General features: G+C 37.6%; 1 protein-coding gene across 14 annotated transcripts in view; it reads right to left on the reverse strand.

Annotated features, from left to right (window-relative positions):
* Positions 1 to 16664, reverse strand: part of LOC106057400 (rap1 GTPase-activating protein 1-like) — a 508422-nt gene that overhangs the window by 86762 nt on the left and 404996 nt on the right. The window contains exons 1-2 of one of the 14 annotated variants that reach the window (XM_056007691.1): positions 8404 to 8704; positions 3685 to 4309 (exon numbers count right to left, since the gene is read on the reverse strand). The exons of the other annotated variants lie outside the window; for them this stretch is intronic. Of the exons in view, the coding sequence (XP_055863666.1) occupies positions 3685 to 3737 (53 nt within the window). The 5' untranslated portion in view covers positions 3738 to 4309; positions 8404 to 8704. Of the gene's footprint in view, positions 1 to 3684; positions 4310 to 8403; positions 8705 to 16664 lie in introns of those variants that run through there. 14 annotated transcript variants of the gene reach the window in all.

Raw genomic sequence — 16664 nt, forward strand, 5'->3', positions numbered from 1 at the left:
TTGCTTCCGGGTTTCTACAACAAAAAATTATCTCATTACAGAAGAGAATTCTTGGCCAGATTTTTCTTTACTATGATTTCTTTGGGATTAAAGAGAAAATTATTTGTCCAATGGAAGTGTGAGTTTACGACAATAATTTAACATTATGTGTTTGTGTGTCCGAGTGTAGGTGATACTAAGGATGTGTGAGTGAGAATGTGTGAGTGAGAATGTGTGAGTGGGGATGTGTGAGTGGTAATGTGTGAGTGGGAATGTGTGAGTGGGAATGTGTGAGTGGGAATGTGTGAGTGGGAATGTGTGAGTGGTAATGTGTGAGTGGGGATGTGTGAGTGGTAATGTGTGAGTGTGAATATGTGACTGAGGATGTGTGAGTGTTGATGTGTGAGTGGGGATGTGTGAGTGGGGATGTGTGAGTGAGGATGTGTGAGTGGGGATGTGTGAGTGTGAATATGTGACTGAGGATGTGTGAGTGAGGATGTGTGAGTGGGGATGTGTGAGTGTGAATATGTGACTGAGGATGTGTGAGTGACGATGTGTGAGTGGGGATGTGTGAGTGGGGATGTGTGAGTGAGGACATTTGGACGGACAGTTTGTTTGTAAGTAAAGAGGAAGAGATTTCAAGCATAATGATTAAAGAGTACCCTGTGAGTATGTGGACAGACGGACAGTAAAAAAAAACTGAACTAGAAGGGTTAGTCCAGGAAACCGGAAATTAGAAATCATATTCTTTTAACAAATCTAAATTTTGTAGAAAATATCATATATTATGACATTATTAGTGACAGTATCAGTGACTTTATCATGACATTATAGATGACATTATTTGTGAAATTAATAGTGACATTATTAGTGACATTTTTCACTGCCTGATATGGCAATCTGAACATTAAAAAAAAATAAACTTCAGAAAAATCATAAATGCAGTTAGCAAACTATTTGGTAGCAAACAAACTCCATTCGGACAGCTGTTGAGAAAAACATTCATAAGAAAACTAAAAACATTTCAAAAATAAAATTGAAAAGAATAACCCTCTAGGCTAAGATTTTGAGATTTTACCATCACACAGGAGGGGGACACGACAATTCGTTCACTGACATTTCGTTCACCGACAAATCGTTCACGACTTTTCGTTCACGCGACTATTCGTTCACCAGACATTTCGTTCACCCGACAATTCGTTCACGCGACTATTCGCTCACGGACTATTCGCTCACAGACAACTTGTTTACCGACAACTTGTTCACCGACAGTTGGTTCACGACAAATCGTTCACGCGACAAATCGTTCACTAACAATTCGTTCACAGACAAATTGTTCACAGACAAATCGTTCACTGGATATTTCCAAAAACAAAAAATTGCTAGAGATCGGGCCTGATCAGAAATTCTTTGTAAATTTTTGTTTGTTTGTTGTTAATATTTGTTAACGAGGACAGTATGTGATACAAAATTATACTTAAAAGAAAAAAGAGATCTTACAAGCAAGCTGAAACATTTAAATGGGACCTCACTTTACTATAGGTAACATTTTTACTTTCAAAATGTAGGCCTTCTTTTACAGTCATGTCCGTCATGTAGTCTTGTTCGACCTATCCATATTTGCTTATCTTCTTAATAGAGGTCCAGATGTTTAATTAACAGACCCATTTTTATTGATATCCTATTAACAAAAACAAATTTATGTTATATAATACAGACGTTTCTTCAAAAAAGAAGATGATTACGTCCTACGCGTCATGCATTCTGCCAAGTCACTGGTTTTCCTGGCTAGCTCAGACACACTAGTATTTTTTCCACAATCCTTTCAGTGTTTTTACGAGAGATAATTAGCTTTTTAACAATGGTACTAGATTTGGTACAATATATATGGTTTCACTGTTCAACTCTGAACGTCACATACTATATACAGATCTAAGGTTAATACTTATCAATTAAGACATCTAAGAAAAAAAAACTAATTACAAATACAACACTAGGAAATATTTTGGTTCCCTATCAAAAAATTAGAATTTATCGCAATACAACAAAATAAAATTGTTTCAATAAATTTGTCATTGAAGTCCAAGCAATCAAATTAGTCTACCAATGGGTGGTCACATTGAAACAAGTTAACTAAAATAAAAATAAAATAGAACTCCTTTTAAACTTGATGGAAAGTACTATACTAGTGTCTAGTAGATATTTTCAATGTTAACAGATTGAACATGTGTATAGGCAATGTCCAATAAAGTTGTATGACTTCCAGAGGAGCCAATCTGTCTAACACTCCACTAGGTGTTAACTAGAGTATCTAGATGAATGGGTAGATTCCCGGTAGATGAAAAAAAAAGAGGGGGTGTAAAGGTATATTAAAGGTGAAAGTAAAAATGTTACCTATAGTAAAGTGAGGGCCCGTTTAAATTTTTCAGCTAGCTTGTAAGATCTCTTTTTTTTTTCTTTTTTTTTTTATTTTAAGTATAATTTTTATCACATTCTGTCCTCATTAACAAAATATCAACAACAACAACAACAACGAAATTAAATAAACTCGGATTTGACCTGATCTCTAGAAATTTTTAGCATTTGGAAATAATAGCTACAAAAGTTTTAATGTAAATAAATTAAACACGCGACGAGAATATATAATATTAACAATATGTTACTATACAGTGAACGATTTGTCTGTGAACAATTTGTCCGTGCCGTGAACGAATAGTCGCGTGAACGATTTGTCGTGAACCAACTGTCGGTGAACAAGTTGTCGGTGAACAAGTTGTCTGTGAGCGTATAGTCCGTGAGCGAATAGTCGCGTGAACGAATTGTCGGGTGAACGAAATGTCTGGTGAACGAATAGTCGCGTGAACGAAAAGTCGTGAACGATTTGTCGGCAGGAGATACAAGATATAGTCAACAAAAAACAAACAGACACAAAAACTCGTTTTTTTTTAAACCTGGCCATCAAATGTTGAGAAGACTTGATCTATTGTAAACATTTCACTTGTTACTTTCAAGTGAAACCAACAGTGGGCGTATATTTTGGCTCTATAGTTATAATGTATTTCTAATGCACACATTATAAAACATATTTCTTCATGGATAATAAAGAGTATTATTATTAGTGGCTAGTCAGATTTTCTTATTTGTGGTTTTAATAGGACAGAACATGTTGCTTCTGATCTATAGATCCTTTTAGTAATCTGAACTAAACGTTTCAGTTTGGATTTTGTAAAAATGAATAATAGACACTTTTAATGCCGCTGACCAACCATTTGTACGAGCGAATATGTATCTTAATAACTAGTGAATGATTTAAAAAATGGAACATTTTTACCCTGCACCTATTTCCCCCTTACCCACAACCCGGCCCGGCCCGAAAAAACAAATCCTGGTTAAGTGTATTTATAGTTTCTAATGCTATGCCTATAGATGTAGCATTGGAAGACGGTGTGTAAAATGTCCTTGAACCTCTATTTACAGATGAAACTAATCAATGAATAGGACCTAAATGCGGAAATACCCGCAGACGTGTCTGTTCAAGATAAAGATTTTTAAGACCAAAACTAATAAAACAAAGTAGTATGAATTCTTCAAATAAAATTGATTATGAAATAGAGCTGTGAACTTGATTCATTGTAAATTGTAGCGGTCACAGAGACGAATGACTGAAACAACATTGACAAAAGTTATTGAAAAAAAAATGTTCACCTTTTCTTGGCATTCTGCAGGAACAAGTGTACCGCTTTGTGGAAGGCGGACATACTGCGAGAACCTCGCCGTGTGACTTTAGTATCCAGTGTGACTTAAGTATCCAGTGTGACTTAAGTATCCAGTGTGACACTGTGCCCAGTCTTATCTTCCAAAAGTGATCGTCACCTTATCCCTCGGAACAATGAAACGCTATCCAAGGTTAGTTGTGAGTGAAGACCATGACGGTCAAGTGCTCTTACACTGTATCTGGTTGGTTTATGAGCTCATTCTCCTTGTCACGTTAAGACCAAATGAAATAACACACACACAGAGGTATAGCTCCCAGATGGCAAACATCCTAGGAGTCAATGACATTGTAGTGTTCACACACTGCATCGCATATAGAAGTAGCAGGATACACAATTGAACACTTTTGGCCTACAACTAGTTCCAAGATACAACAGTGGGAGTTTGTTGTCCGGTTCGAAATGTAATAAACGCGACACACACTAGATTTTCTCAGTAATCTATAAATAGATCCTATGTTGTTGTTTTGAAGGATCGTAAATTAGACGTCAGTGTAAACTTATGATAAACATTCCTGTCATACACAAGTATTACCTTGACCTAAACTGAAAGGGATCTGGACAGGGAGTAAAACGGAGATAAAATAAAGGTATTCAAATACTACCTCACGTAATCCCAGTATACGCGTCAAGCTGGTGAGAAGAGCTGAGATACCTAAAAGCATTCGATAATCATAAATGTAATAAAGAGCAAATTCAGCAATCTGAGCTAATGTAAATATGCAAATTTTTTAAACCCTTTCTGAGAATATGAAACAAAAGACTAATTAAAAAAAAAAAAAAAGCAATGTTGAATAACACCAAAGCACACAATAATTCAGTCCCAATATCTTTCAAATTCTTGTATTTTCTTCCTTGTGTCTCTGTATGCATCGTTTGCATTCTTTCTTTCTTTTTCATTTGTAAGATAAACATCACAACATCTCATTGTATCAAAATGTATCTAAGTCTATTTCCTGTCATATTAGCTTCATAGTTCTCATTTATGCAAGAGGTCTCTCTCTCTTTCTCTGTGTGTGTGTGTATGTCTAAATAAGAGTCTTGTTTATACCTATTCTTTTATAAAGTATTTTTGTGTCTAGTCACACTTGCAAACTAAAAAGCACGACGTATTATACATCTCCATTTCGTATAATTGCCAGTCCAAGACAGGCCAAGCGCGGGACAAACCTAATTTACTGATTGTGTCTCGATTTAGTGCTCGCCTACAAAAAGTACTTCATTATCCCCGGAACGTGTGCTCGGCGAACCTTTAAACGCTAGACATAAAACCCAAACCCGTCCTGACGACTTCCCATCAAGCTCACTTTAGTCAGCAGCTATTTTTAAACCAACATTTTGGAGCCTTCTGGCCCAGAGACATTTGGCTTGTCAAAGTGACCCTAATCAGTACCAAAACAAGAGGTACTGGGTATCAATCTTAGAGTTGCGTGAACAATAATACAAGCGACGGTTCTGGAAACAAGTAACTGACACATAGAATATAGGAAATGGATTGCGCGGTGGCTGAGTGGTAAAGCGCTTTGCTTCCAAATCGGGGTCCGGGTTTCGAATCCTGGTGAAGACTGATTTTTTATTTCGGGATCTTTCGGGCGCCTCTGAGTCCACCTGACATTAGTTGGGGGGAAAGTAAAGGCGGTTTTGTCGTTGTGCTGGCCACATGACACCCTCGTTAACCGTAGGCCACCGAGTCAGATGACCTTTACATTATCTGCCCTATACACCACAACGTTTGAAAGGGGAACTAGAATGTAGGAATACAATTTCTCCGTCAAAAACTAATATTTAATTTGCTTCACATTTTGTCTGATGTTTCTTTAGATTTGAAGATTATTACATTCTAGCACAAGCCTACCTGAGGAAGGCAGGGGATGGCCCAGGGAGGGGTTCGAACCCGGGCCCATCGAAACCAATGAACGGCAGCTCAGCGCATATTACATGACCAGGCAGCCATTATTTTTTCAGACGCTTCAGAAATCAGAATGATTACGACCAAGCCCAAACGACTGCAGGACGGCGGGTGAAGACTGCTGTTAGTGTTCGAACTAGGGACCAGATTTCATTACGACAACGAAATGTATCGATAGAAGATGTTTCGTCATGCTGAGTCCAAAGACTTGTTAAGATAGCAGATAGTTCCATTACCAGCAGACTAATGAGCAAAAGAAAAGGTTTTCCCCATTTCATAAAACTATCTGTTGAGAGAAAAATGTGTGTGCGCTTTGAGATAACATTTCCCTGGGCCAGAGAGTCAGTTCGTCCATTTATTGTTTCTAGATCAACAGTGGGGTTTTCCCTGATAGAGGAATTTTTCCAAATAAAAAAGATCGAATAGAATTATCGGGTTTAATCAGGATAGTTTCAAAACAAAAAATTAATTTCATAATAGTATCACTTTTACTAATAGTAATGATTTTAAATTTAATTCACGTTCTACTTTATGTTTTCTAATTTAAGTTTTCTGCTTGTTTAAATAGAAAAAAATATTGAGATTTTAGTAATAATTTTTGAATAACAAAAAAGGTGAGATGGTGATGTTTGAGAGGTTTTAGACTGGTTTAAAAGATAGACCATAGATCGAGACTGCACTACTAGATGGTTGATTACATTGTTCCCGCAGTTTCTCTTAATACAGTGTCTGAGAACTTGACAATGGCTTACAAGTTTATAGCATCTTTAACCTGTAAGTAGCAGGGAAAGAAAGATGTTCCAGTCTATCCCCCTCCCCCCCCCAAAAAAAAAAAAAAAAGTTTCTCATAAGTAAATGGCCATTCAAAGTTTATAGTTTGTACTTCATCACCTATGATACATCATTTAAGGCAGCGGTTCTCAAACTTTTTAGCTCAGCGACCCCTTTTTACAATCCTCCACTCTGCCGCGACCCCTCCCCCATACACAAACACAGAATTGTGGGATAGACAATAACAATCCATATTTTCGATGGTCTTAGGCGACCCCTGGCAAATGGTCAATCGACCCCAAAGGGGTCGCGAACCACAGGTTGAGAACCCCTGATTTAAGGGCTCTATTAACTGAGACAAAAAAAAGATTTCTAAAGGTGTATACAGTAATGAAAATGCACACGTTTTATGACCAACTTTCTGACTTAACTCCGTTACTCCGTCCAGAATATCTATTATAAAATTCGAGTTTTTTTTTTAATTTGGGGGGGGGGGAGAAGTTTGGGGGATGGGCTTCAAGCCAAACTTATAATCCAGAATTCAAACATTACACGGGACACGAACCTGACAGTTTAGGCAATCAAACGCTAAGCAGTTCTGCCACTATGCTCTATCAATTTAACTATAGTAAATTACAGACTGCCCCCCCCTCCCCAATCTTTTTAAAGTCCATATTGATTCTAATTGGGTCAGTTCTTTTTAAAGTGTAGCATCTCCATTTGAGATGTCCACAAAATACCATCGATTCTTCTTGACAGATCAAATATAAGCAAAGTTCAATGTCAATAAAAGAACATGGATTATGTCAAGAATGAATGAAACAAAATGGTTTTTAATGCTTCACTTGGCGTGAATGAATAGCGACGCTTTTCTTTTTGTTGCTCATTTATTGGATGTAGTCACTGGCTGGTTCATGTCTTCATAGGACGGTCTATTTAAAGATTTACTGAGTGACACTAATGGATGATAATAAATGAATCTTTAATGATTTGAGAGATAAATCTATCAAACTGTTCAGATCCATTCAAGTAATAGGAATTTTAATATTGCGAAAATATAATAATCCACTATTACAGTCTAGTTGCTATGTATTTAATACTTTTACTGCCAAATATGCAAGAGTCTCTCCAGCTCTTTTGTTCTTCAGACATTCCCGTTATGGTAACACTGTAGACAACTATATGTATACGTACTCCATTCCATAATAAACTATATAGACATGTTAAAGGTCATATCAGCGTAAAATGCCGTAAACGATGAAGTTTAAAGTTTCTGCGAGAACCATGTCGCGAGAGTAGATTCTCGATGGCCAGGATACAAGGGTGGCGCAAAATGGGCGGCACCCAAAGCCTCGCTCTTTATGGGGGTCATCCCGAACCATCATAAAGATTCTTTCGTCAACCCTAGCAAGTTATATAAATGTTAGGGTCCCATATTCGAATGTAACGAACCAATAAGATATAGAATAAAAAAAAAAGCTGAGTTCTCCAAAACTTAATGTTGGTCGTTGCGCTGACCACATGACACCCTCGTTAACCTTGGGACACAGAAACATATGACATATGATCACAAGGTCTGAAAGGGGAACTTTACTTTACTGTACCAATTACCGTGAAAGCTATTATCATGATATTTTGGGTTAGAGTTAAGTTTGACACTCACTAAAGGCCTCCTCTGCGGAATAGCACAGTATGATTGATATAGACAACAAAATTCGTCCATAAGATTAACAAATTTAGCTTAGAGAAAAAAAAACTTTTGCCCCCCAAAAAAAGACGTTCTCACACATATACAGACTCACGTGCAGGGATAGACACACAGACACACACTAAGACACTAATACACTCAGTTATGGTAGATCTTTTTTTTCCATGTTTGACTGAAAACTGATTTTTTAAGATCAGTACCTTCTAGTATCCTACTAATCGATCTAGAAACAAAAATGTTTTAAGATCCAACACAAGGAATACCTCGAGCTGCTCGAACATGTGTTAACTTTATCCCAGCCCTCCAAAGGAATCCATCAACGCACAACACTTACAAGGCCGTCTCAACACACGTGATAACATCGATCTGCTCACACAATCATTATCACCAATCACGACACAGAGAAACACATCTGTCTAGTCACGCAACAGTGTGTAACTATCAGGAGACACACGTGAGCACTTCACTAAATGTCGCAGTGAAGACGAAGATATTCAAATGAACCACCACCACTAAAACAACAACATTGGTAAGTTGAATACAACGAAGCCAGGTAAAAGGTAACAGTCATATAACACAACAGCATAGACTATGTGAGTGAAAGAGAGACAAGAAACATTTTTTATTGACCTAAACGTACACAATATTAAAAGTAAACAGACTTATAGGGCCGGCCAATGACTCCAGCGTTACATGCGCTATAAGGTTACAAAGATTGTGTGGAAGCACAAACTCAGAATCGGCCCCCAAAGTAGTTCACTCAGATAGGTAAAAAGGCATTTTCAATATTTTTATGATGAATATCAGAGGATATGGACTGCAAACTATCAACAGCCCGAACCCTATTTCCAACTATCAACAACCCCAACCCTGTTTCCAACTATCAACAACCACAACCTTATCTCCGCCAATATAAAATGAAATTAATTTGCTACAAATATAAGAACCTTGATTTTACAGTGCTGGAATGTGAATTAAATAACTTTTTTTTTTTTTTTTTAGATATTTAGATTATAAAATATTTCTGTACTTTGTAATTTTTGAATATTTTTTATTTCAAATCTAAAATTCATTAGTTATGACGAGGAAAACAAAATCTCTCTCTAAGAAGTAAAAAGGAGATATTTGTCTTTTGTTGTTTTTTAAATGTTTTTAATGTTTTCCTTATTTTGATATTCATTCGGTTTTAAAATTAATTTTTAGTGCATTTTGTTTTCTTTCTAAGAGGCCTAGTTTTTAGAAGTTCTCTTTGATGATACATTCTCATATTCATTCACTAATTCCTAACCCTAGCGCTACTATTTGTGTTGCGGTTAATGAAATGCTTTTAAAAAACCATCATGAGTCATTATCCATGTTTGTTTCCGTACACCACACAACTGCACTAGAAAGTTCTGAGACTTGCCCCCCCCCCCTTTTCCCAAAAAAAAATGTCCGTGTGACGAGCCCGGTAGTTTCTAGTTGTGTCATCGTCACATGAATTGTCTTACCTGGTAGCTCTGTGTAAGTCTGTGTGTGAGTGTGTGTGTGTATGAGTGAATGTGTGAGTGTGAGTATGAGCGTCTGAATGTGTGAGTGTGTATGAGTGTGTGGGTGTGTACATCGGGAAAAATGTGGGTCTCTGTGGTTTAAAGTGCGTGGGTGTATTGCTGTGTTGTGAGAAAGCTGCTTCAATGGGTGGACAATGACACTTAGGAAGTTTTGTTCGCCCCCATTAAGATGTCCTCGAATGCATGGGTGTTAACATGAAACAGGTCAGGGACAGAAGGATTCGGACAAATGTCAAAGCTAGTCACACGCTGCGATCACACAAGCAACAGACGAGTACGTCACTAATCACTTGACCAGACTTCATGGCAGACATTTTGGATGTTGGACCACTACCGCTCATTGCAATATAATCACTTTTTTTTTATCGAGTGTTGTTTTGTTTTTTTTAAGTATGCGGTATTCATAATTAAAAATGGGTTTGGGTTTTACAAAGATTATGTAATGTACAATATTACGTAAAATGTAATATAAAATATAATTGAAAATGTTATGTAAATGTAAAATAAATTTTATGTGAAATATAGTAAAAAAAAAGTTATGGAAATGTAATCTAAAATGTTATGTAAACTGAAATGTAAAATGAAATTTAAAATATAATTTGATATCATTGTAATTCAAAGTGTAATGTAAAAGTATTGGAAAACGAAAAAAAAAGTACTAACAACATTTTACATCAACTTCTGTGTCGAGATTATGACCGGTTACCAACTTACATTTTGAAAAGACACCTACTAGTACAATGAAATAAACTTCCGCAGTCAGATCTCGCGGTGCATGCGGGAGACGATGCTATTGGCCATCACTTTCCCCAACTTATGTACCAATTAGCGTTGGGAGGACTCAAGAACGTCCGAATGAACTGGATTTGAACTAGTTCTAATACCTCAAGCCAAGCGCTGCCACCACGACCTCCCCCCATACCCTTGAAGCCCCTAAACCTCGATGTATGTCTGCGCATTTAAGATTGAGTTGCAAAAATGAGCAAATGCATGGGCTTATTTTTAATATAAGAAATGTACGTTTCAAAATAATGTACACACTCACAGTAACAAAATATAAAATTAAATATAGAAATGCACTTTGTGTGTCCCGAACTACAGACCTTCCCAAAAGACGGTACGAAATTCGTAAAGAAACATCCCATTCAGACTCATCTTCAAGAAAAAAAAGAAACTCAGTCCGCGCTAAACCAACACGTTCCGTTTGAAGGTAACATTTGTTTACCTAAGCCTAAGACAAACCGTTTGTACATAGTCCTACCATGAACACCAACATATGTTGCGCACTGTGTCACTGTGTTCTATAGAACAGGGCCGAGCTCTGTCGATAATATCGACACGGATTTGGGGAGAGAGAGAGATGGGAATAGAAAAAGAGACAGAGGGAGAGAGACAGTGGAGAATGAAAGAGAAAAAGAGACAGAGGGAGAGAGACAGGGGGGAATGAAAGAGAAAAAGAGACAGAGGGAGAGAGACAGGGGGGAATGAAAGAGAAAAAGAGACAGAGGGAGAGAGACAGGGGGGAATGAAAGAGAAAAAGAGACAGAGGGAGAGAGATAGGTAGAGAATGAAAGAGAAAAAGAGAAATAATAAAAGGACGAAAAAAAGCGTGGAGAGACAAAGTTATTGAAAGAGAAAGGTAAAGAGAAAGAAGCAGGGGAGAGAAACAGAGAGAGAGAGAGAAAAGTAGAAAGAGAAAATAAGAAGGAGAAAGAAAGAGAGAAAAAAGAAATGAAGTAAAAGGGAGACAAAGAGAGGGAAAAGAAACGAGGAGCAGGAGAATTGTAAACAAAAAGAGGGAAATTGGAGAGAGAGAGAGAGAGAGTGAGTGAGTGAGAGAGAGAGAGTGAGTGAGAGAGGGGCAGGGAATGAGAAATGAGTCAGAAAAAAAATAAAAACCCCGATAATTCTCAGATATCCATAAATATGAAGATAACTTAGCTAAATGAATATAAAGCAGCTGTCCCCTGAACATAATCTGTTTACAGTAAATTAAATATATTTTCTCCACATATCAGATTGTAGATACGAGGATCTCCATTTAGCTATAGTTAGAATCTAATTGCAGCATTGGGCTATGGACGCTGTCAATCTATCGCGAGTACAAATGACCGAATATTTGTTGAATGGCTCAAATTTCTAAGCCAGCCGAAACCAATGGTGCAACAGAGACTGGTGAGCCAAGACTGGACTTATCAGCCATACTTATTTAGGAAAAGAAATAAAAGAGATAACATTAAAGAACTATAATAAATCTCACATTAATATAGTAATAAGAACTAAAGATGTGTGGTATCAAGGCGAAATAACAGAAGAACTACAAACATTGACTTTCTTTTAATACATGTATTCTAAAAAGGTAAACTCAAAATGTCTGACGATCGTAAACATGTTTTGTTCCGCACATTGCGTTCCACATTTTTGATAATTATATCTTCTGCACGTAAGACATCTGCTTAGAATCTATCGACAGAGGTATTGTACTTCCACAGCGCCTAGACGCCTATCATTGTCTGCAACCTTCAGAAAGGTTATTTCTGATGCTTTGTGTACGATACTCTCTACCGGTGATTTCCACCAAGGACAAAGTAATTGAGGAACGATGTTTTACATTTTATAAGAAGATTTATATTTACTAGTTCGAGTGACCTCATGTGTCACGTGGCAGGAAAGTCGAGGAAGAAGGTCTATAGTGTTCAATATTTGAGATTACTCTATCAGGAAATCAAGATAAACTACGGCGGTATATTCCCGACTGTATAAAGCTTTTTTTTCTTCAAAAAAATCCCCAAGATTATAAAAGAATGTATTTATCGGCTTAGCATAATGTTTTCTTCATTGAATATAGTAGACATACGAATAGCCATCGCTTGTCAACAAATGTCTGAAAAGTCTGGGGATTGTGCGTGGGAAGAGCGTGGGTATTAAAAAACAAGCCACGCTTATTTTGGAAATGCTAGTCGCATAGATATCCTTTTTATTCCTTTAACTCTGTTTTGTTTTCAAGATTTAGCTGCTGTTGAACTGTCGCTGATGTACTTACTGAAACTCAAGCTGCTACGTGTTTTCAACTGCACGGCATGTTTCATGAGTCCAAATAGTCATTTAAATGTCAATTGCAAAACTGCAAATACCAAGAAAAAAACAAGGAAAATTTTCAGAAATAACGACAAACCTATTTTTGTATACTATACAATACCGCTGTTATCCCTATAAATTTTAAAATTCTTATAATAGTTTATGTGCATTATTTAGTATTGCATAAGGAACTGTATAATCTCTTGAACCAGTAGCTCGTAGCATCGTTCAATTCTTTGTCAACAATTATCGTAGCATTCTTGACATTGTTTAAAGATAACCGCAGTGTCTAAACATCCAATTAAACGATATTGTCTGCATAGACTATTATTTCTAATTGACGCACTAAAATCCTAATCAATGCCACGAAGTAAAGTTCCTCTTTCACACCTAGCGATCTCTAGATGATGTTAAGGTTATCTGTTTCTGTGACCTACGGCTTACGAAGGTGTCATGTGGAACGTACAACAACCAAATGCCTTTAATTTTCCCCAACTAATGTCAGGTACCCATTAGTGCTGGGTGGACTCAGCAGCGCCCTAAAGATACTCAAACTGAAAATTCCAGCTTTCACCACGATTCTAACCCGGGACACGCCGGTTCAAAGCCAAGCGCCTTACCACTCCACCACCGCGCCAACAAAGAAATAATTTTGATAGGAATAGCTCATTGTCAGCAATCATGGGAAAGATGAAAATAGAAGGTGTCAGCTGGTGGACGTTACAAAAACATGTACACTAGGTCCTCAATAGACATCATTAAAGGGAGACCACAGCGAATTTGGTTTTCTTTACGAATGTGGATACATATTATAATTATTGGCTCATGATAACAATCAAAGTAAAAAAAATAAATTCTTTGTAGTTGAAAATACAATCCTGACTTCCCCTACTTGAACAAAATGTGGTTAAAAACATGTTTGAAAACGTTTTCACAATAAATATATTCACAAGAACCACAGAACCATTTCTCATCCTCAGCGAAAGATAATTCCTATTCCATTGTGTCAACGAGTCTCCTACAGGTAATCTGATTTCCTGTTACACTCAACAGTAGGCATATTGAAAGTACACAACAACAACAAAACGAGTACAGCGCGTGAGTCTGCTCACGTGGTATGAAGTTATTTGTTGACACCAAACTCAAGATCCATCATGTAGAACAGAGCACATTCATGCCTCTCACGTCACAGTGTCAGGGGTATGGGGTGGGGGGTGGGGGGAGGGCTCGGAATGCATGTGACACGGGGAAACAGGGAGCAGGGGAGGAGTAAACGGGGCGCGAGAGAAGGAGGAGCAAAGGGGCGAACGAGTGAAAAATTGGAAGAAAAAAGGAAGAAATATGAAGAAATGGGATTCGGGGGGGGGGGGGAGGAGGGCGGCTCGGATTCTATGCACAGTGGATAGTCTCCTGGTGAGGGAGAAGCAAGGAGTGACAGGGTGAGCGTACGAGTCATTCGCACCACACGCGACAGCCCTTTTTCCCTAAGAATGTATTGATAGACGGAAGACGATAGGAAGGAAGAATGAAAAAAAAAAAATTCTGAAGATTAAGAAAGAAAAAGCTAAGACGATGTGATGGAGTGGAAAAACGGAAGTGAGAGGTAAAAGGTGGAAGGATACTCATTTATTTGAAGTTTTTTCTTTCCCCCCTTTAATATCTTCCCCTTCTTTAATTTCTTTCTCCACCCCATTCTCTCCCGGAATATTCAGCGCCCTTTCTATTCATTTGCCCCATTTGATAGAGCCTGGAAGGCTACAGCGACAGATTGGGCCTACGATCAATACATAGGAACAAATGACATAACAATAACAAAGAAAGAAAAAAAAGGGAAATCAAAAAAAAAAAAAAAAAGGAAGAAAGAAAGATAATCGTCAGCAGTGAAATAGAGTTAAACAGAGATTAGATGGGAATAAAAGAATAGGCAGATGGCGTGGGTTGATATTGACCGCTTGGATTGATGACTGGGATAGAGAATAAAATGAGAAACGAAAGACAGACAGAAAGTATAGAAAGACAGAGAGAAAGTTTAGAAAGACAGAGAGAACTTATAGGAAGGATAAAAAGCGAGTGTCTATAGTATAGTTTTAAGAAACAGAGAGCGCGAAAGAGAGATCAGGAGAAAGAGAGCAGAAGAAAGAGAGAGCGAGAGAAAGAGAGAGTGAGAGAAAGAGAGAGCGAGAGAAAGAGAGAGTGAGAGAGCGAGAGAAAGAGAGAGTGAGAGAAAGAGAAATCAGGAGAAAGAGAAAGAGAAAGCGAGAGAAAGAGAGAGAGTGAGAGAAAGAGAGAGCGAGAGAAAGAGAGAGAATGAGAGCAGAAGGGAAAGAGAAGGCTGCTCTAAATGACCTAATGCTGAGTTAGCTCGACTGCTGCTAGACTGCTCAGATGTCAGGCCTGGACGCTGGGCAGGATTTAAACCGATGACATGGAAGGACAGACTGACGAAGTAGAATGTTAGTGACTTGAGCAGAAGTGAGAGGTGAGAAGAAAGACAAACTTCCAGATTGAGACAACGACAGAGGTAGAGGAATAGAGAAGAGTACAAAGAGAAAGAAAGAGTGGGAGAGAGAGAGAAAAACAAAGGGGGTGAGAAATGGTCAAAATGAGACGGAACAGAGGGATAGACAGAAAGAAAGAAAGAGAAAGAAAGAGAGATATGGACAGAAAAATAGACAGGCAGCAGAACAGAGAAAGAGATTAGGAGAGAGAGAGAGAGAAAGAGAAAAGAGCAGTGGGAGAAAGTCGGAGAGATAAATAGACAGAGAAGTTTTCAAAAGAGGGAGAGAGTAGGACGGAAAGAAGGAGGCACAAAGAGAAAGAAAAAAAAACTTGGCAGAGAGAAAGACAGAAAGAGAAAAAAAAAAGGTAGTAAAATGTAGAGAAAAACAAACAAAAAAAAAGAAAGGAGGAGAGGGGTGAGGAACTGAGTGAGTGAGACATCAAATAAGACCTACTGATGGAAAACATTTCAAAATTATAGGAAGAAGGAATCGGAATAAGTTAGATGAAATAATGTCAGAGAGTGAGAGAGAGGGGGGGGGAAGTTATATTACATGCCATGGGAGACACCTTTAAAAAAACAGAACCAAATTCTGACAGAAATAGATGTGGCGAATTGCTTGTGAATGTTGTCTGATTGCTTCGTGACAAATCGAAGATAGACAAGAAATGATGAACATAGAAAAAAACAAAAACCCACAACATTGTGAGTCCATTACATCATGCACGTAAGTTTTGAATACAAATACAACACATGAATGTTCTTTTTCTTTCCTACTGACAACGTTGACTAGACCATGTATGACTGGTGACATTCAAACACAAAGAACACTAGCATTTAAGGCTCCTTCTTTACACCCAAGGCTAGTGCATGTCTGAGAATCAGTGCAAGATAGACAGACGTTTCTGATGAGAGCAGAGAAAGTGAAAGCCTCGGGGCAGAACTTTCCCCAGTTTTTGTTTTCCTTCTCTTGATGAGCGCATCCTTGTGTATTGTAAATAGAACCTAGACGTCTTCTAATGACACACCTCAAGATAAGTAAATAGAGAAATGCCCTGCTCTAAACACATACATTCATTAGCATTCAACAAACTTTGTAATGAAGAGAGTTGAATGATAAAGTTAATTCTAAAAGAAGGTTTATACACACACAGATAAGGAATAAAATATATAGTTTTATAATAATATGTTTTCAAAAGGCCAGCAATGGAAGATGCGCGATAGAATTAAATCATCTCTAGGGCATTAATGAAATGTTTATTATTTAGTTGGCAACAGCATAATAGCGTGCTGCCAATTTGTTAATTTTTTCTATCTGGAAATCTCCAACAACCTCGTTTCATGTTCTTACGTTGTTGCTTGGTTTGTTCCATCAGTTCCCCATTCAATTGTTCCA

This window comes from Biomphalaria glabrata, chromosome 13, assembly GCF_947242115.1.
Source record: "Biomphalaria glabrata chromosome 13, xgBioGlab47.1, whole genome shotgun sequence".
NCBI classification, from domain to species: domain Eukaryota; kingdom Metazoa; phylum Mollusca; class Gastropoda; family Planorbidae; genus Biomphalaria; species Biomphalaria glabrata.